The 22,211-nt window shown below is 39.0% G+C and overlaps 1 protein-coding gene across 3 annotated transcripts in view; it reads right to left on the bottom strand.

Moving 5' to 3' along the window:
- LOC148127175 (nuclear factor 1 X-type-like) overlaps window positions 1–21,840 on the bottom strand; it is a 68,227-nt gene extending 46,387 nt beyond the window's left edge. For 2 of the 3 annotated variants that reach the window (XM_087925974.1, XM_087925973.1), the window contains exon 1: window positions 21,698–21,840. In XM_087925974.1, coding sequence (XP_087782100.1) covers window positions 21,698–21,724 — 27 coding nt within the window. In that variant the 5' untranslated portion in view covers window positions 21,725–21,840. Of the gene's footprint in view, window positions 1–18,949; window positions 19,287–21,697 lie in introns of those variants that run through there. The other variant, XM_087925976.1, reaches the window with a different exon arrangement.
- Between the last annotated feature and the right edge of the window lie 371 nt (window positions 21,841–22,211).

Raw genomic sequence — 22,211 nt, 5'->3', positions numbered from 1 at the left:
TACCGCGAGGCAGCGTCTCTCAAGACTATCAAGAATTGGTACTGCATTCATTTGATCAATCTTCTTTCTTAAAAGACTTAAAAATGCTGCTGAGTGGAGCAGCAAAATGGGTTGGGATAACTCAGCCTCTTGAAATCTAGAAACAATTTTGTCTTTAAAAAAATAGATGAAAGAAATATTTTCAGTAACAGATGTGAATTAACAGATTGTCCACCCTGTCACATATATAGTCAGATGTTTTAAAAGTGATAGCTGAGTGTATTACTTCAGTGTTTCAAGGAAATGATAGAGAAGGTAAAAACTAGACTGGTGTCCTTCCAGCAGCAGACAAAGATATTTTTATTCAGTTTGGCTTCTGGCATCTAATTTATTCCCTGAAGTGCTGGGTGCTTCTCTTTTTCCATGTGCTTTTAACCAATTTCTACATTTGATGATTTAATTACAAAATTATATGATTTTGCAGCTACCTGAAATTAAGTAAAAAGGGAAGGTATGCATTTAATAAATAAACCTGTATTCATAGAAGATAGTTATATCAGATCAATTAATGTGGAGGAAAATAATGTAATTATGTAGATATGGTGCAACATCTACCACTGTTGGCACTAAAGAGAGACAGAGAGGGCCAGATATTGGAATTTCAGGATTTTTACATCTTGGAATTCCAGACCTCATCTGTACAAATGAATGCTTGTTTGTAGTCTTCTGTGGAAATTTAAATTGTCCATTGTTGCAACCTTTGCCCAGCTCTTTCTAGAAACATATAACTTCATACCTTACAATGCTCATATGTTTTCTAGCAGCACAGGAATGAGCATGGCTCCATTCCTTCCTCTACTCCAAGAGAAGAGTGGATTGTCCACATTGTACCTGCACCAAAACTACGCTAGCCAGTGAGGGAGTCAGTTTCTCGGGTCATGCTGATATATATAGTTAGCAAAATGACCACTTACCAAAGGTTCTCAAAGGCACATGAAGTTGTACCCATTGATTTCTCCACCTGTATCAATGTTTTTGGTTTCAAGTGAAAAGAAGAAGAAAAAAAATATTTGTACAATGGAAAAGAACATTTGAGGCATAATATAGCTGTTATGCTATTCAGCATAATCCTGTTTCCTCTTTTAATAAATCCAATATCTATATGGAGAGAACTGGGTATATCTAGTCTAACAAACAGAAGGACTAGGGGTGACATGATAGCAGTCTTCCAATTCTTGAGGGACTAGCACGGAGAAGAGGGGTCAACCTATTCTCCAAAGCACCAGAGGACAAGGCAAGAAGTAACGGGTGGAAGATCAATTTTAATTAACCACCCATCTTATCACAAGGCGACTCTAGGCAGTTTACAATAAATCATTAAAGAGAGATCTAACCTAAAACTAAGAAAAACTTTCCTGATAGTGAGAACAAATAACCACTAGAATGGCTTACCTTTGGAAATTGTGGGCACTGCATTACTGCAGGTTTTAAGAAGAGATTGGACAATATATCCGGAATAATATAGTGTCTCCTGCTTGAACAGGGGGTAGGACTAGAATACTTCCGAGGTCTCTTCCAACTTATTATTCTATGCTCCATGAGGGGGAGAAATATTGGCAGACTCTCAAATGAAATTGTCATTAGTGCTAGTCCCTCAAGAATTGGAAGACTGCTATCATGTCACCCCTAGTCCTTCTGTTTGTTAGACTAGACTAAAAATCTAAGTTTATCCCTATCTCCATATTTGAATATATCTTAATCAGATTTCTGATGAATCTCAGATTCTTTATTCAACCAGCTCTAAGGCTTCTTTCCCAACTGGCAACTAGTTGTTGTCACCACAGGAAATTCTGCCTTAACTCGAGGTCAGAACTGTAACCAGTCACAGCAGACTGATCATTCTTCCTGCACCCTACAGCCAAGCATCTGTTCACCAGGTGAGCTTTACAAGGAGCAAAACTATCTATGGATCTTAAATGTCTTTAAGGGCAATGTCCATTTTTTTAAAAACAAAAAAAGCCCCCAAAAGCCCTAGAAATGAAAGGGATGGACATGTTTTTCCGATTGTGGGAGAGAAGTGACCACACCATTCTATTTTCTTAGATAGAAGGAAAAAGTACAAACCGCATTTGATGAGGTGGGTGGCAAATTAACCAGAAGCAGATGTTAAATTACAAAAGAAATTTATGTTACTTTTGAGTAAGTGTGCACTGAGGATTGCAGCCTCATTTTCATGTGTATGAATAAATTTTCTCTCCCAATTATTTCTCTTTAAAACCTTATAATTATTAATACAGAACAGAAAGTTAAAAAGAGATGTTATTGTGGGAACTGAAATACCCTATTAGCAAATCACAATTTTACATTTGGATTAAAAAAAGAAAATAGCACAGTCTCATTAAGGGTTTGCTTTGGAAGCTTTATTCATAGCAGTCTAGGGTGAAGGTTGAATGAGGTTGCCAGGTTTTGTGAGTGACATTCTAATATTCAAGCTGGTAGAGTGCTACACAAAGTCAATATTGTTAATAATTTCTGTTGCAATTCTGATATAAAACAATGTAACTATCATTATCATATTCATCATTCTTCTTCTTCATCATCATCATGTCACATCCCTTATTTTACAGATGGGGTTATTCATTTGAAGCATTTTCGGTGGTCATTTTTCCCCTATCCCAAAGAATCAAGTATATGTTTTACTCAAATATGACACGTTCTGATTACTCTAAACAAAATCATGCACAACTAAATGAGCCAGAAATATAACTTCCTTAAGACTTTGACCCTTTCAGAAATGTTTGTGTCACTACACCTTACCATCTTTATATAGTTGTATGAGATATACTCCTTTATTCTAAAGTAAGCAACACTCCAGTAAAAAAAACAAAAAACAAAGGACAGACAACAGAAGACAAAAAAAAGACTGAGGTAAGGCCATAGGGCACTGTAGACAGTGAGCATATAGGAGTAAAAGGAATAGACTTCCTTGATAAGGTTCACATCAAGCTGGGACGAAGATAGACCGCAGAAAATAATTAGGCATCCTATGGAACTACATCTTATTGCAGCAATTCCAATATCCTAAGTATAAGTCTGAGGAGGAGCATATCTTAGAAGCTCTTCTGTATCCTCCTTTCTCCTCTTTACCTTTCTTCAGTCTATAACATTAAATCTATCTTTTACAATTTAGTGTCACTCTTGGTTGTCACTCCTTGGACAGAAATCCACTGTATTCCTGTCACTAGGTCTTGAAATGTTGAAAAATATAAACAAATAAGTATGAATCCAGAGTATAACATCCTGAGGTTAACCCATGCCTTCATAGCATGATTCTTGTTTCTAATTAGCATTCCCACATTCTCCAGAGTTATGTTCTTGAGGATCCATTTTGGAATAGAATTCCAAACAGCTATGTAAATGTTCTATTAGATGAAAAATCAAAGTCATTGTATGATGAAGAAATATGAATTAATTAGCTGATAATTCCTTGATTATTGGACTGCTAGATTTTGATCTCACCTTTCTTTCAGAAGCTCAGGTCATCCAGTTAATCAACATTTTCAACACTGATTTCTATCTCCTATCAATAATTCTTATATAATATTCCACGGTAGCAGCTATTCAATAATTAAGGGCCCAGGGAGCCATTCTGGCTGAATACCACATTTTTTTATGACCTTTAACCTTCTGATGGCTGAAAATAAAAGATGCCAGCTTAAGATAAAATGCTGATCTTATGAACCATCCCATTTATGCAATCCAAATTTTGAGATGTCTCACAATAGCAGTCTAAGAGCTGGATAGTACAAATGGTGTACTACATAGTACATTACATGTCACAGTTTGGCTACAGGATTGGACACACTGTGGAATCAACAGAGCCATAATTTTATGCCACCACCACAACATATTGCTAGTTTGGGATGAAGTTCTCCAGTTTCGATACTGGTTTTTCTTAGACTCTACCTCCACTTCAACAATACAAGAAAAGGAATCACAAAACCAGAGTGGGGTGGAGGTTGAATTACTACTGCTAATTAAATACATTTAAGAGTAGCAGAAAGACCAAAAAAGTAGCAGAACGACAAACTGCTGATTTATTTGTTATCAAACAGAGGGCAATTGCTGGAATCCTGACAGTGTAAACCAGTGGTAGTCAACCTGGTCCCTACCGCCCACTAGTTGGCGTTCCAGCTTTCATGGTGGGCGATAGGGGTTTTGTCCCCTATTTTATAAATCACCATTACTGTGGAACTGGTGGGCGGTTAGAAAATTTTACTACTAACAGCAATACAAAAGTAGGCGGTAGGTATAAAAAAGTTGACTACCGCTGGTGTAAACATTCGATAAGGACTCTTTTTTGTGCATGCAACTTCACAAGCAGACATCAACAAACAGATTTAAAGAAACTGCAACATTTAAAAGGGGTAAAAAGAAAAGGGAGAAGGAAAAAAAGGCAGCTCGGGGCAGTCATGAGATGAATTAATGGAGAAGTAATTAGCTGAAAGGAAAACTGTCCTTAGCTTGTTAACAAATGCTCAGCCCAGACTTGTGGTCAGCAGAGAGGATGTGCCAGCAAAAATAACCCTGCCCTGATGACTCCCTGCCTTCTTCACCCTCAGTTCCCCTGTGCCTTGCATGCTCTGGGCCACCCTGCCAAAGCCAGCAGCCGGGCAGAAACTCAGATCCATGGCTTTGAGTAAGAGACTCCTGAGCGCAGCTCATCGGCCTCTGTTTCCTGCTCTGGCAGTTGTTCATATTGGGAGAGGGGCCAAGGAACTCCATTTTCTCTCCGCCTGGCTTTCTCCCTCTTAAAATGGAGCTCACCTTTACAGTATGTTTGGCACTTCACAGAGGAAATGCAAAACAGAGATTGAAAGGCAGATGGGGGTTCTATTACATGCAGTTATCAACACAGTGGGCAGGGAGAGAGAAAAATTTCCTAGACATCTGGGAAATCAAATAGTTAGGACAACGGGACAACCCATATTTTAGCTGCCAAGGTCTGCACTAAGCCAGCCTGGTTGAAAGTCCGAAGACTAGACAACCTGATTTGAGACCAAAATAAGCAGCCAGATACACAGGGAGAGATCTTTAAAAGTTTCAGATTCAGGATTATGGGAAAAAATCCAGTCCTGTCCTGTCCTTTCCTTTCCTTTCTCCTTTCCTTTCCTTTCTTTCCCTTCCTTATAATTGTTAAGTCAGATTAGCATTTCAACAGAATTTATTGTTTGTTTTAGACAAAATGGCATTTCATAATCAAAACCAAACCAAAACACAAGGTCATTTTGCTGTGAAATGAGGATTCAAAACAGAAGGTTTTATTTGGACATGACTTGCCAGCAAATTGAAATAAATTATTTCCCATGGAAGCACTAGTTTCAGTGCAAATACATTTCTTTGTAGACTATAATTCAGTATGAAAATGTTCAGCTCATTAACACCAAACTAGTAAAAGACTAAACTAGTCACAAACAGTATTGTGAATGAAAATGGAACCATAGTTGTGCACACAGTGAGAAGAAATTAAGAAAACAACAAAATCACTGGATATTTTAATATATCTTTTTTTTCTTTTGAAATGTTTTGCATTTTATTTTCTATCATGTAAAAATGTATTTGGAACATACTAAACCTGCTTAAAATATAAGGGAAGTAAATGAAATACTTAGTATAGCAAAAGAAAAAAGTTTGCAAAAACGGAGGGAGGAAAAAAGGAAGGGGGGGGGGAGGAGCAATTTCAGCTTTCACAACTGGAATTTTGTATCAAAACCTGGTTTGCTCAGCTTTCCTTTTTGCCAGAAATGCAAAACTGACAAGGCCAAACTAGCTCACTTTTTCTGCTAAATCAGTCCTATGATTATTTCACTACAGAGAAAGTCTTGTAGCTATATTTATTTATTTCCACCCCATTTATTCAACTGTTACCAGCTTAACTCATATTCAATGATATTCTGTTGAGAGTGAACAGATCAAAAATCAGAAACCTGGGGTCCTCTGTCCAGAATTTACTGAAGTTTATGTGGATTCTAGTGTGAGAGCTTAGAAAAGTGGTTCCTTGCTCCTTGTAATTATTCAAGGGGTAGAAATAATTCAGTATTCCATCTAAAGTGTTATACTCAATAACTGAGTGCCGATCTCCCTGCTCATGCTCCCATGTGCAACATAAAATCAATACAGAATAATTGCTACAGAAGTCATTCTTATATTCAACAGAATTGGGCCCATGGCCATGAACAGAGATATATAGGATTGTATGTAACAAGTAGAGCTTCAGAAGGAATTGTTGACGCCACCAAATGAAGACCACATAAGAAAATGCCTCTGTGTGGGAGTCAGCATCCTTTCAATCACTTGCAGAGCAAGGGCATGGGTCAAACAATGAGGCCTACCTCCATTACTGTCTCCATATGGGTGAGGTTCCCCGCTAAATCCTGCTTCCTCATTGGCTCCAGCAGCCCGCATTGCTACCTCACACTGCAGCATTAGTTGGAGCCACATTGCCGAGTCCACAGCTGTAGCCTTCCGGCAGAAAGCCAAAGATGCAACTGCAGAAAGATTATGATGTTCTGCCATTCCTAGAGGCTGAAGCCCATCCCTTTCTTAGCCTCTTGCACCTACTGAGATGGTGCCCATCTCATCAGACATTCACACAGACATGCTTACAGCTTCCCCACTCCTTTTCCCTACCACCCACTTTTTGTTGACTGCAGATTGGAAACTAAAAGCAGCCCGTCTCCAAATCCATACTTCTGCCAACACCCTCCCAGTATTGCCTCATTTTTCACAAAGAATAGGCACTTAATTTCCCTCTCCTTCCTCGCCCGCCCCCCAAAAAAGAGAATGACAAAGTTTCCTGCAAAATGTTGCCCCTGGAGGTCAGGACACTGGCTCTAAGTGAATGCTGCCAAAGCTGGAGCCAAAATGTAAGGGGAATAGTGAGGAAGATATTCATCAGGAGCCAAAAAGTGATCGGCAGCAGAAGAGAGAGAGAGAAAGAAAGAAAGAAAGAAAGAAAGAAAGAAAGAAAGAAAGAAAGAAAGAAAGAAAGAAAGAAAGAAAGAAAGAAAGAAAGAAAGAAAGAAAGAAAGAAAGAAAGAAAGAAAGGCAGGCAATGGGGGGGGTGCAACTGTCTCTTTTAGGGAGCGCATTGGCTGTATGGGTTAAAGGGGGGAGACTTTCAGCTCCAAGGAGGGAGAAAACCACAAAGAGAAGGTGTTGTATGTGACCAAAACCAGCTGTGCTCATCTTCTTCTTTCTTGAGCAGTGGTCCAAGGCAATCTGGCAGACCGCAAACAGGCTATCTGGCACATCCAACCCTGTTTTGCACTGTCTTGCCACAGAGATTCTTTGCTGCCAATGGGTCTTTTAAATATTGTTTGGAGTGGCAATACTTTATCTAAAATTGAAATTCTAATTTCAGGACAACTTTCTGATTTAGTGCTTGTGTGTATCTGTATATATTTATATGTGTGCAATTTTTTATCATAGCCATTTTTTCTATCAATATTTGAACAAAAGAGATTAAAGGATAATGTTCATTTTAAAAAGGCTCCACTGGAAATTGCAAAATACCTGGCTCTGATAAATCTCGGAAAATTCTACAATGATTCCTGCATTTACTATGATGTAAATGCAAAGTATCTTTATTTTTTACTTTTACTGAGTGAGAAACCTGAATATTAATTATAACTCTACTAACATAACCAATCTAATTATGAAAGTTGTATTAAGATCTCAGTTTAATGGACTAATGGGGAGAAGAGGTGTCTGTTAAAACAAAACGTCTGTTAAATTCAAATAGTAAGTGGGATTTTTCCTAAATTATTTTTCATTTTTAGCCAATAGTATGATATTTTTTTTGCAGAAGCATAAATGCCATAGGTAGATTTTGTCTGCTGCTTAGTTTAGTCACTAAACAAAGGGTCTGTTAAACCAAGGAATTACTCTAGAGGAATACTTTAATGTTGTTATAGCTTTATTTTTTTTTAAATAATGCATCTTGCAAAAAGAAGTATATAATTCCTATTTCTATATCTCTGGTCTCAAATATCCCCATCAACATACAAGGGAAACTATACTTCCTGGACATCAGAACAAGAGATCTGCAGGGCACTAACTTGCTTTCTGATACTTCATCATTATCTCTGCCCTTGCTGCACATTTGCTAGCAGGAATGCTCTCCAAAATCCTGAAATATCCATACCATCCATATTCCATAGAGAATGAGAGGGTGATGCCTCCTCTCCAAGAATCTATCAACATTGTATAGCATAAGTTACAGTTTTCCAGAGAGATATACATTTGATGAAAATCTGGATTTTTAAATAAAATAATTCCAGGAAATGGTGCAGAAAATGCAACAAAAATATCCAGATCCTTTATAAATCAAAGTGTAGCTGAACTTTGAAGGAAAATTCCTTGATTTAAAAAAAAAAAGATAACAACTGCACTTTACAGAATCATATTAAAAGAGAATAGTGTTCAATATTCTCTTGTTTTACTTTTTTCATGATGAACTCTTCCCACCAAATCACACCAACAGAAAAACCCTCAGAAAATCTTCCAGTGGCATGTTGTTATTTAGAAAGTTTAGATGGGGGGGGGGGGACCATGAACACCTGTTTCTCAAAACTATGTACAATTTGTAAGCTTTAAGGGAAAATGAAATTTTCATTTTTATTGTTAACTTTATGTATTTTAGTGTTTGTCTACTCAAAACTACCACTGCATTCATTGGAACTGATTTCTTAGTATACGTGCAGAGGATTACAGCCAAATCTTTTCACTTACATTAGAGCAAAACAGATGTATGACTTGCTCATAGCTAATTTGGACAATATTGAAATTAAAATAAAATTCAGGAATCCAGATCCATCTCTGCTCCAGACAACCTCATGAATCTGAAATAATAATTTGTTCATTTTTACATTTTCTATGCTGTTTTCCTAATACTGGTTGAAGACTAATTTAAAAATCAGATACCCACATTAAAAATAACCCTCACCTCTAAAATGGCAATAACATTTTAAAAAAATCAATAGCAGCCAAAATAGGTTTTAAAATATCACCTTCTAAAGGTCATGTAGCCGAATGTTTTTAAGAGATACTGAATCTGTTGAGAAGGCATACTCAAGAACATTATTTTCTCAAGGACAAGGTATCTAAAGCAACGCCTCACTCATTTATCTTCAAAGTGAGAGATTTTTAAAGTATTTTAAACCATTCATTATAAAAACAAAAAAAAATCATTTAAGAATTGTGATTGGGGGTTAGATACAACTCCATGAATTTTCATTCCTTAGTACTGATGGATTCTATTTATTTAGGGTTGAATTCCAGTAAATCAAGTGTCTCTATAAGGATGAACAACAGAAGAGCCACCTATTTTAGAAAAAGAATAGGAGGTCTGCATTTCTATTACAATTTCATAAACCTTTCCCCTTTTATCAAACTCTATTGTGTAATTTCCATTTCACTACTTACCAGAATAGGGATTCTTGCCAAGCTGGTTACTGAATTTAAGGCCCCAAATATATTTCTGGATTTATATTTCATATAAATGTAGCATATGAAGACATCAATTTTTGCCATATTTGTGGTTCTATATTTGCTTTTGCTTTTGGGGATTTTTATTATCTGTATTTTTTTTAAATGTCAGCTATCCAGAGTCACTTGGTGATTGGCCCTCCATATAAATTTAATACGTTTAATTTAAAAAATCACAAATCAAGCCTCCCTGAATGGTTTAAATTCTCTGATTATGTACATGCAACTCCCAGGAGATGGAAAGTATGGGCTGTTCCTCTTCCTCAGGGTATTCCCAATGCCTCGAAGGGGTTTAATCCCACCAAAACTGCCCTCCCATCTGGCTGGAGATCCCACAGGCATTCTGGGTCTAGTCCAGTGGTGTAGTAACCATTAAGCAAACGAAGCACATGCTTAGGGCACCAAGCCCAAAGGGGGCACCACAAAAACTTTTATGTAGCCTAAGCTTGGCTTTGTTTGTACAGTATGTACAAAGGAAGGGGGGCACCAAGATTTGTCAGTGCTTAGGGCACCAGTGAGCCTTAATCATTACTGGTCTAGTCATTAGACCAGCAAAACTGGGGAACAGAGCAACCTTTCTGCCCAAGCAATCCACTGCTGCTGCTATAAAAGGGGCCTTGCTGGTACATCTGTGTCCTGAATCTCCCATACATATTAAAAACAACATTCTCAAACCTTAAACAGTAGTAGTTATAACCTGTAGAGTGTGGCTTTCAATTTATCATCAAAATTAAGGCAGGAGTAGAAAGATATCCCCAAAGAAAATTGTATTATGAGAAAAATAAGGTTATGAGATGACAGCAGAAATAAGTCCAATGAGGAGGTTGCTCTGCTGTCTTGTTTAGTCTAGAAGTCCATGTCTCAGCCCACTGCTGTGTGCATAAGGATGGGTACACATAGGTACATGCAAATGCGTGCGCGCACGCACACACACACACTTTTTTGTCATTAGAGAAAGTGTATTGCTCCTGAACTCAAACCAAGTCCTTTGTACTTGTAACCAATATTTCTATTTATATATAATGGTTTTAGACTTGAAGTCTGTCACAGTGGCCGGGGTTATGTGATCATTCTTCTTTATCAGCCCACTTGATAAATTAAGTCTTCAAGTAGAATCCTGCAATTCTTCATACAAAAACACAACACAATCCAACAGAAAAGTCAGGCCTGAGTTTCAAAATTTTAAACTCGGGACAAATGGGTTAAATATCGGCCTTTGGCCTCCATTTCTAAACTGTAAAATGGGAATAGGGGAAATCTACTTCACTGTCAAAACAATTGAAAGAGGGGGCTCAGGCTGTCCAGCTGGAGTTTTGGAATCAGAAGAGCTGTTAACAAATACATCTATCGAAGATCCTCTTCCTTTGTCAACTATGGTATACTCCGTGTGTGCCACTAATTAGAGAAGAGGGATCATTCTCCCAAGCAAGCCCATGTGCTGCGCTGCCTTAATTATCAGCCAACAGTTTTAGCTGCAGTTTTAAATTAGTTCCACACAATGCTCCTCCACCCACCCAGATGCAGACTCTGCCCTCAGCTTGCCAGATAAATGCCAGGAATGGATAAAGCAGGGACTGGCAAAAAGTAACAGTGGCTTCACTTTCTTTGAGTGGGAAGATCCAATCCCAGGTATCTATACATCACTCTGTATCTCTAATGTGTGCAGGTACAACTTCCATAGTAGACAGAGAGGTAGGTACTAGAAAGAAACCAATGCTATGCATTCCTGTTTGTAGTTACTTTAATTAGTCTTTTTTTAAAAAAAAATCTTGCGATTAACAATTCTATTAATAAGTACATTCTGAATAGATAGAATTTTGGCAGAAATATTCTTTGTCTCCTAAATGGAATCCTGATGATCTTGTGTAAATGATACAAAAAGAATTTTTAGAAAAGAAATTAAAAGTTGACAAAATGTCTCATGCATTTTCATTGCTCTGTGTATGAGTTGGCAAAAAAATATTTTTCCAGGATGAGACCTGGAACCATGGGTCTTGTTCATCCACCACCCATTCTTATCTGTGACTTTCTGCTGCTAACTGTAACTACAGCACAAGAGAACCATGTCTGTGCACAATTTCAAACCAATAGCTAAAGGGCTATTAATTCTTTCAGTGGTGAGCAACTAATAGAGGTCCTTATGTCTCCTCAACACAAAACCCTCACCCAATAGGAAAGAATACTTTTCCAAATGAAGAATCACAGAATGAATCCCAGGCATCTCCAGCCTAGGCCCTCCAAAAGCTCTGCCTGAAATTGCTGCAGAACCTAAGCCAGACTGAGAATAGCTGAAGTCTTTCAATAAAGACCAATCTTCCCCAACCCCTTGAATGGGTTAGAATCTGGACTTCAAGTCCCAATCTTCCCAATAAGCATAAACAATAATCAGGCAGAAACTATTACAATAACCAACATCCTATTGGCATGGCGGCCTAGAGAAGGTGGGACCCTATGCAGTCTAATGCAAGCACAGGGAATATTGCCATTGGCAGTAGGTACCCTGTCTATTTCATTGCAGAAGAGGGCACTGGCACTACAGCTACTGGTGTATTAAATGGAGTGGTGGGATTCATAGTTCAAGACATTCAGAGAGCCCCAGATTAGAAAAAGTCTATAGTAAACCTTAAGATGGAGGAACCAATGTTCTGACTCAAGAAAAACCATGCCATGTCAGGAAAAAAAAGTCCACTTGAACTTACCTAATCATTGGTAAACGCTGATGCTAGAAAACAGAAAACTTTAAATACAGGTTTTGGTCAAAATTAGCAGGCTATAGATAAAAATGTAGCTTTTCAGAAATAATTTTTCACGGTGTTCAGTGCTGATTTCATTTTAAAAGGATAGTATTGTGTTCCCAAAAGTTATCATATTTTTATTATGCCAATTCTCCCTCCCCACTTTCTTTTTCTGGCCAGCTTGCCTAAGAGACTCTCAGCCACATTAAATCCTCTCCAATATACTGTACACAGACACATACAATACCACACTTTGAGGATCCAAAGAATTAAGTAATGAGATACAAGGATTCTGTGGCTGTAATAAACAAACAAGTAGCCCCTTTTTAATCCCATCTGAAACTCCAGGATAGCTGAAATAAATCAGTTGAAATCCCGGAGACATCTTCTCCTTCCCCCATCAAGATTAGACATATCCCAGCCTATGTGTACAAGTGTTATGCTGTTAATTTTGGGTCCTGAACTCTCTCACTGGGAGCCAGGAAAGAGCACTGTGTATTTTGTTGTATCAAAAGTCGTCTAATAAAGGGCAACAATTACAGTAACATCAAACAGGGATTAGGAATTTTGGAGCTACACTCTCTTTCAAGGCCCTGATTTATATCTTGCTTTGGTATTGAGGCGGAAGCTCCTAAAACGGGAACGTTCATCGTCCCCCTAATGATGGCAGCATATGGAAAAGTAATGCATAATGGATGAAGGCTGCAGACTTAAGAATGGTTTCCTCCTTCCCCAATGTATCCAGCCACATTTTCTCTTGGCAAACATCAGTATGGTACAATTTAGACAGAAGGGTAAAAAGAAAGAAAGCCACTCTACTTCTTCCCCCATCACTGTGAGACTCCAAAACTTGAAGCAATCAAGGAAACTACCTACTTGAAGATCACCAAACTTTGTTTTAGGAATAAAGTTTGGGGAAAAAGAAAATACACACAAGAGAAATTTGAGATTAATAGAAGCATGGAATGTCAAGAAGACAATATGATATCCAACCAAACTGTCACTGTGAGACAAGAAATTGCTAGTTAAACAAATTGACAGGATGTGGATTTAATGAAGATTACTTGGGGCTGGGATAAGCAGAAAGCTTCTTGCCATATTTGCTACACACTTGGGAATATGACCTCATGCTGCATAAATGAGTTATTTGGAGAATCAGTGCTCAAGTAAACAAGTCTCCATCCATAGGTTTTAGGCATATGGAGTAACATTCTGTCTGCCAAAGCCAATACCAATTCTCTGGAAGCTACTCTAAAAAACAGGATCCATCCATAAAAATACATATGAAGCTCCTTATTGCACCAGGCCTGCTACTATCCCTGATAGAAAAGGCAACACAATACTTTACAATAAAAATTGTGTACAGCAAGCATATATTCAAGGATTATGCACAGATGTCTGGGACCAAAGCACGGAATACAGGACAAGAAGCAACAGATGGAAATTAATCAAGGAAAGAATCCATCTAGAACTAAGGAGAAATTTCTTAACCTTGAGAACAATTAACAGCTTGCCTTCAGAAGTTGTGCGTGCTCCACCATGGGAGGTTTTTAAGAAGAGATTGGACTGGGGGTCTCCAACCTTAGCAACTTTTAAGCCTGGAGGACATCAACTCCCAGAATTCCCCAGCCAGCTGCTCGCTGGGGAATTCTGGGAGTTGAAGTCCTCCAGGCTTAAAGTTGCCAAGGTTGGAGACCCCTGGATTGGACAACCATTTGTCCAGAATGGTACAGGGTCTCCTGCTTGTGCAGCGGGTTGGACTAGAAGACCTCCAAGATCCCTTCCAACTTTGTCATTCTGTTAATTTCTGTTAATGTACAGGGACGTAAAGAACTAAAAGGATGAACAGTTTTTCTATATTTAGGAGCAGCACTCTTTTACTCAGAAGACTGCAGTAGACAGGAACTCTATCATGCACATATGTACATAGTTCTTTAGGTATAGCTACATAAAAATAGTGGGAAATCCCACCATAAATTTTCACTTTGTGGGTATATTAAGTGTGCAATGACGCCTTTCATGTACTACTAAAACCTTGAACATGTTTTAAATTGTGTAGGGGATGAATTGTGACAATTTTTGTTTGTATTAAACAGCAAAGACCCCCGAAAAATACAGCAAGTAGGGTTTATTAAAGTATGTACAAGAAGACTCATAGGCAACATTGGAATTCCACAGCCAGAAAACCCTGGTTTTTGGACCTTCATATTTGCCTTTTTCCCACAGCTTGCACCAAACCTGATTTGTGTCATAAAGGCCCCACATACTGTAAACATACATTACTGCGTACTCATACGTATTTCACATTTTCTAAAAATTGCACAATTATGTACGTTGTTCATGAGCCATGTTAACTGCATACTGATATATTAGCTATGTGTACCCAAAAAATATAACTTTTTCCTCCCAAACTTCAGGTGCTGAGTTTTGATACTGAAAATACAGGGGGAAGAATCCAAACAGGAACTTTCTGAAGACAAAATATTTAACAATGGAGGTAGAAATGTAAACAGAGAATTTTCTGTAAAAATATTCCTTTGAACTTACTGAAATTCATTATACAAAAATGAAAATCTATTAAAAATTATGAAGCCTTGGTTGATCATTCAAATAAAATGAAGTTGTTTACAGTTTACAATTAACTATCTATTGATATCCCCAAACTGTGACTGTTTATAAATATCTTAATGAATTGTTTGTAAACTCACCTGAATGCTGGTCTCAACACTGCATAAATGTTTATTTATAGGCTCCCTAATTTCAGGCTCTTTACTGCTTAGTGTATTGTTCTATTTAGCTTTGTATTTGTGTGCATCTTGATACTTTCAATGTTCCCTAAGAGAAAATTCTTTGTAAGCCACAACACAAATATATATTCCACTTCAGATTATAATCGAAACATTTTCTACATTTGGTCAGGCTCCACCAGGACATTACATGGCCTCGAACTGTAAAAAGCATTTTAAAAGTGATCGTTCGGAGCTGTTTCAAGCAGGCTTTCCAGATACAAGAAACCAAAAGCAAATAAAAGCACCCAGAATCTGTCAGGCTGTTACAAAAGTAAAGGAACAACTGCATTTTCAGGAATTTAAGATCTATGTTTCCATATTTTCTATAGCAGTCTAATAAAGGCCTTTCTGACACTTAGCTACAGATAGCCTAAGAAATGAATAGGCCACAAAATCTTAAAACTTTTATATTGCAAGCCATCTTTTGAAAAGAATCAAGGAAAGTAATCAGCTGGACAATATTAACTCATTTGTTTTCACTGCTGAAGTCTCTTGCTAGCAAACAAATCCTGTCTTTCCCCCCAAAAACTCTAAAAGTTGGGGAGGCAGGTAGAGAGAAAGGGAAAGGGAGAGAGGGAGAGGGAGAGGGAAAGAGACAGGGGGGAAGTTAATTTTACTGTATGTCAGTTTTTAGCAGTGAAGTACAGAGATAGTGACGAGCAAATGCCCGCATATTACATGTTCTATTTGGAACACTTTTCAATATATATTGTAGGTACATATACTGGGTTTCTAAGGGCTTAAATTAAGCAGACTACAAATATGACTATCACTGCAATTTTATGCATGTATCTTCAAAAATTCAGTGGGCTTATTTTGGGGTTTGGATATAAATTTGCAGTACAAATGTGTAAAATATAATTCAAAGAAAATACATATAAAAAGTAATTAAGATTGAAGCATATAACTTTCCACCTGATTCTATATTTCACAAGCATTTCTTACATGTTTCAGTTATTCATGGATAACACTGTGTGTTTCTTACACTACCGATATACACAACCAACGTATGTCTTATTTTTAATGTGTTGATATCTGCATAAAAATAGGAATGCATAATAAAATATCACTTAAAATATATAATACATATACCACATTATCTTAGGAATTTGCATAGAGATGTCAGTATTGTTAAAGGACAAAGAAAACTGGCCAAAAAATTTTCAGTATTATTTCTGAAATCCTTTATCCTAAGTATGAAATATTTGTGGACCAGCACCTGTCCAGATAATTCTACAATATTGTAATCAGATAAACTTGTACAATATTTAAGATTGCTAAAACCTTGAAATACCATCAGACAGATGTGCAATAATATTAACTGCAAGTAAGTTTTGAAGATCAACTGTGCATCTCTCTCAAGCTGTTTACAGCAACTGCTTTAAGTGGCAATTATTTGGGGCTAACCCTGCAAACTGGAAACATGTTGCCAAGTACTCTGCCATTACAATATTCAACAAGTATTTGCACAAGCCAGTGTTATACATGTGCAGGTTGTAGTTACAGAGAAAAAGTTTCATGGTCAACAGGCAGCATAACATAAGTAAGGACATTAATATATATATCTTATCAAAGCAACTCCCCAACAACTCATTCTGATTTTTTTGAAATCTGCTTGTTTTTTATCATACATAAACATAAACATAAACATAAGCATACACATATACATATACACAAATACAAATACATATACATATACATATACACACACACACACACACACACACACACACACACATATATATATATATATATATATATATATATATATACACACATACACACACACACACACACACACACACACACATACATTAAAGTGGTGATCTTGAGCCCCATTCAAGGGTGGGTTTTTTTTTAATGAAAACAAGAGAACACATATTATAATTTTAAATGTTTTTTAAAAGCACAATATGCAGACTTAATTCCTACCCATTCACATTTCTTAGCTAAATACATACCAACCGTAAAATTCTTCCTCTATACACACACACACACACACACACACACACACACACACACCAGTCTACATGCCATGGTTGATCCTATCTCCACAACCTATTTTGATGTTCCTAGCTATCTGATATACATACAGAAATAAAATTTCAACTATTTTTCCTTAATAGACCACAGTCTTCTTAAAAGATTACAAAAGAGATCAAGTTTAATGATGAAGTACAGTAAATGTGTCAGAGTCCAGCATTTTACCACAGAATAAATGAACCATTTCCACAATGATGGCCACTTCAAGAAGTGGCTCCTAGCATGCAATACCACCACATAAGAATGGTTGCCTGAGACACTAGGGCAAGTCAAGACTGTGGAACCAAAGTTGTCATTTAACAGAATTAGAATCGGATCCTGTTAAGTATAAGAGAGAGTTATATTTAATTTGAGAGGAAAGGATCATGCTTAATATCAACCTGTTCTGGTTGGAGACCTGCAAACTGATAGAACACTGAACAGAAAAGTTGGGAGCCACACAGGAGGGTGGAGAACAGGAGAGGCAATTTAGATAGTAACCACAAATCCAAGCTACAGAAACAGAGTACCAGGGCTAAGAATTGTAGTAGCAACAACAAAATAATTTAGTTCAAAGAATGAAGAGGAAAATGCTTCTGTTATCTACTGAGAGCATTTGCCACAGATGAAGCCAGGTTTGTTCAATTCATCAGATACAAATAAAAGGCAACTCTTTGCAAGAGCACAAGGTTTTCCTTCTCAGAAGCAGGAATGAAACTAGATTCTACTTTGGCATCAACCCAAAGGCAAGACAAAAACAAAGAATTGAACACCAAGCCACATAAGGTTTCCAAAAACACCCCCGAAACCTACCATGAGCACTGGCTTTGCAGGATATATAGGCAGGCACTTTCTTATTTACCATTACCTAGACCGCAAGCTACAAAACTATGAATTGATGTTGACCACCTTTATAAAGTAGCACAATATAAAGGCTACGTCTATCACAAAAATAAGTATCTCCCCTTAAATTAGGAACTATTAGGATAATAGATTTTAACCTGTGATTGATTTTCAGACCTTTCTTCCCAGAATATTGTTTTTCCCATTTGGGGTTTTCATATATATTTAAATACTGTATCTAAATAGTATATAAAACTGAGTATGCCAAACAGAAGAAAGCCCACATCAAATTATTTAATAAACTAATAATAGTTTATTAAAAAATAAAAATCCTCAAAAATGGTCACATTTTTAAAAACCTTAAATTGATAAACCAAATAAAAGACTTCAAAGCTGAGGTTTAGAAATCAAAATATAAAATACGTCATATTACTATCCAGATGCTCAGGATTGTACTTCTATCAGCAGAGATAATTTTTTAAGATGAAAGTAATCTGGAAAGTGTTATATACTTTTAACTCATTTCCTATATTGCAAGCTTTTTAAACTTATTTGACAAGATTTTATTACTATAAAATGGTATTCATGTGAAATTTAGGAGACCTTTATCTTTAGATGTATTTGTTTGATTGTTATATTCAGTGTATATAGCTGCCCATTTGGGGCAATAAAAATCCATCAGAAAAACACCAAAAAGTGTTTAGTTCTAATGGATCTACCATTAGAAATATTATTTGGATAAAGCAAATAAAATCTGCATTACTTGTGCTGTTAAATATTCTATAATTGAAAGGGCAAATATAAAATGTTTGTATAAATAAGTATAAAACAGTACACAATCTCTGCATTTCAAATCACTACAAAGACTATGCATGCAGTATATATTTATTTATCTGTGTATATTATGTGCTTGTCCATAGAAATATGGGAAATGTATTACCTGTACTCAAATATTATGAATGCAATGTGCAGAACGTTGACTGACCGCAAACTGACAATCAGCCCGTCAAATTTTAGGCTTCGGCCACTTACCAAATTTTACAAACTGTACTTCATCTGTATTATCACTGCTGCGAGGAACAGGGAGACTTATATAACAACAAATATCAACTGCTGCTAAAATCCCAAGAAACTTTACTGGTACAATAACTGCTCCACTTTTTAAAACTGATATTTGCCTGCATTTCACTATTCAGTACGAGTGAGAAAATATTTTTCCTCTCTCATTACACTGATTTTTCCTTCTCTCTGTGCAAGAGAGATTGTCAGCCATCCTCATCAAATCGATCACAAAATCAGTAAAGGAAAAAGTGAACTTTCAGCGCGATCGCTACCTAATCCACGCGCCTCCTGGTCTTGGTCCCTGGAGAAGACAGGAGGAACTCCTTTTCCCGCTCCCCACCCTCGCCCGCGAGAGCTCGCGCAAGCACAGCAGCTCGTGCACGGCACAGCTGCGCCCAGGTCTGCACCTTGGACGGGCTACCCGGGGCTGGCCAGGGGGGCACCAATTCTTTCAACTGTCCTATAACGCTTCAACCTCGCCCTCTGACAACACTTTTGTAAAAAGAAAAAGAAGCGGGGAGGGGGGCGGCTACTCCTTCTTGCCCCATTTAGCCTCATTAATACCTTCCCTCATAAGCAGGCAGTATTTTCAGAGACAGTTTTGAGGCGCTGGAGAGAAAAAACACCCCCCCACCCCTTTTTCATTCTAATGTTAAAAGGGGTAAACCATGTATGTGTGAATGGTCTGTAGTTGTTGGCGAAGCCAGAGAGGGGCTGTGGGGGCGGGGGTGGAAGTGCAGAGAGAACAATTCTAGCATGCTCCACTCGTGCTGAGAAGACCGTTTGGAGTTAACTTTTCACCCACCCGGGAGATAACCACCGCGGTGCCCGCCTTTTTCCTCTGGCCTTTCGAGGAACCAGGCACGTTGCGCGCAAAGAGGGGCTGGTGGCCCCTGACGTGTCTCCCTGCCTGCCTCCTTCGGCGCCCCACTACCTATCCATTATCTGCCAAAATCCCCGTGGAGAGGGGCTCCAGAAAACAGCTTCGTAAGTCCCAGAGTTGCCGAAAGAAAAGAGGGAATTATGGAGGGCAGGCCGTGCCGGCTGACGGGGAAAGGTGGTCGCAAAAATTGGGCCAACTGGTCGGCAAACAGCGTCATACTCAGCTGGTCCGATCCGATTCCGGAGACATTGGAGAGTGGAAATAGGGAGGCTACTCTAAAATCTTCAGAGTTTCGGAGCTGTATTATTTCTTTATCGTTTGAACTCTTCCCTCCCCCAGCAAATCTTGTCTTCACACTGTGACTTAGTGCACCCCTGCCAGTAAATGTGTTGGCTCCAGAAACCACCACCTTTATATCCGAATTATAGCAATGTTCGACAGAGATTTATTTCTCGCCACAGGCACCCTATCTCTCTCCCTCTCCCTCTCCCTCTCCCACGCGCGGAGAGCTCCATTAGAGTTCCGCAAGTCCCTGCGGGAACTCTGACCTCGGCGGAAGGTTAGAGTACTTCCTTGCCTCAAATCCACCTTTTTTGCTCTATGTAGAAAGACAGAAATCCTACTCCGCCGCCAGGCCCAAGACTACGCAGGGCAAAAACCAAAGGGGGTCCCCCAAATGGGGCCTCCCCCCTTCAAAAGGGGGTGTCTGGCTGCTCCTACTTTAGGCCTGAAAAGGCGCCAATTTTTTTTTTAATATATACAAACGTATCAAACTTGTAGGCAAAAAGAAACCCCGTTGTCTACCTGAAGTTGTCCTAGAAGGTGGTGGAAAGAAGCTGTGGTGGAAAGAACCCATTATTTTAAAATAGAAAAAAATAATGTTTATTATGAAAAGTATCTAACTTTAATCAGACAGGCTCTGGAGGGGAGGCAGAAAAAGGGAGAGAACCACTTTAAGACTGAGGCTAAAATATTATCCCGGGTAGCGCACCGCCTTTGGCTGGCATTCCCTCCCAGCGCAAAGCGCCCCCTCCTCCTTTCCTTAATCCCTTTCCTTTCCCCAGAAGACCCGGTGCCCACCCGGGGACAAGCACTGATGTGCAACTTCAGTTCGGCAAGAGCGGAAAGAAGCAAACGTTAAAACTGTTCCTGAACTTTAGAAACTTTGCCAGCCCGTCCAAATACCCCCACCCATCTCCCCCTCAACGCAACAACCTCGGCTTTATCTCTCCCACCCCCATCTCTCCGGCCACAGTCTCACCCGCGCCACCGGTAACTCAGCCTAGTTTTCTACTATCTCTTCTTCATCCCCACCCCGCCGTTAATGTTTTTAAAATAAATTTGGGGGAAGCGCCATTTTCTGATCTCCTAAACCCGTGTGCAGTGAATATAACAAAGAGCTTGGAAAGATGCCATCTCTCTCTTTCCTCTCTCTCCCTCTCTCCCCCCTAACTTCCCTCCCTCCCCCTGCTCTCTGCAGAGGGAAAGACGCGAGGAATTCTTTCTTCCCCAGCAAAACCACGCAAGGCGACAGAAATAACCCTCAAACCAGCGGCAGGCAAGACTGGCAGCGGCGGCGGCAACGGCAGCAGCAATATAACACAGGAAAAATAAACGAGCGAGCGAGCGAGCGCACTCAGAAGGAAAAAGGGAAAGGGGGGGGAAGAGCGAGTGAGATAAAAAGCGAAGCAAAACACAAACAGAAACAACAAAAGCGTTTCAGTCTGTCCCGTAAGGGAGCAACCCCGCAGGAAAGGCGCGCTCACCCCTCCCCGCGCCCGCCGCCGCCACTGCCCTCCCCCGCCAGGCTACCGCCGAGCTCAGCTAGTTGTTACCTGGGTCAGGCAGTACGGGGAGTACATGGTTACTTTTGGACTTTGCTTTTGCGGGATTGTGTTCACAAGGCGAGCAGCTGCATAACTCGGGCTGCTGCGGCTCCTTCTCGCGGTGCCTCTACTCCATGCTGGTCTGTAACCCCGCCTTGGAGCTCTGAAAGTGAAAGTTTAGACAAAGTTTGGAACGGAGAACACTTTTGCCTTGAAAAAAAATGTTCAGCCTTTGAGCTCCCTCCCACTCATCCCCCTCCCACCCATGCAAGCACGCTCACACACACGCACACACAGAGCATTCAGAAACTCTTCTCGCTTGCTAGCAAGTTTTAGATTCCTTTGAAGCTGATATTAATAATCTCCAAAGACGAAGAATGCCTTCTAGCCAGGATCTCTCCCCCACACACACACACACGCCGCCCACCTCTTCCCTTGGTGGGGAATTCTGAGCTAGCGGGGGGGGGGCGGCGAGGGAGGCTAACGGACGCATTTTTTAAAAAGGGAGAAGGAACATGGCACC

This window comes from Pseudonaja textilis, chromosome 2, assembly GCF_049901715.1.
Source record: "Pseudonaja textilis isolate UNSWEBS1 chromosome 2, rPseTex1.2, whole genome shotgun sequence".
NCBI lineage: Eukaryota > Metazoa > Chordata > Lepidosauria > Squamata > Elapidae > Pseudonaja > Pseudonaja textilis.
The sequence above is the reverse complement of the archived record's forward strand: the minus strand, read 5'-3'. Positions and strand labels throughout refer to the sequence as shown.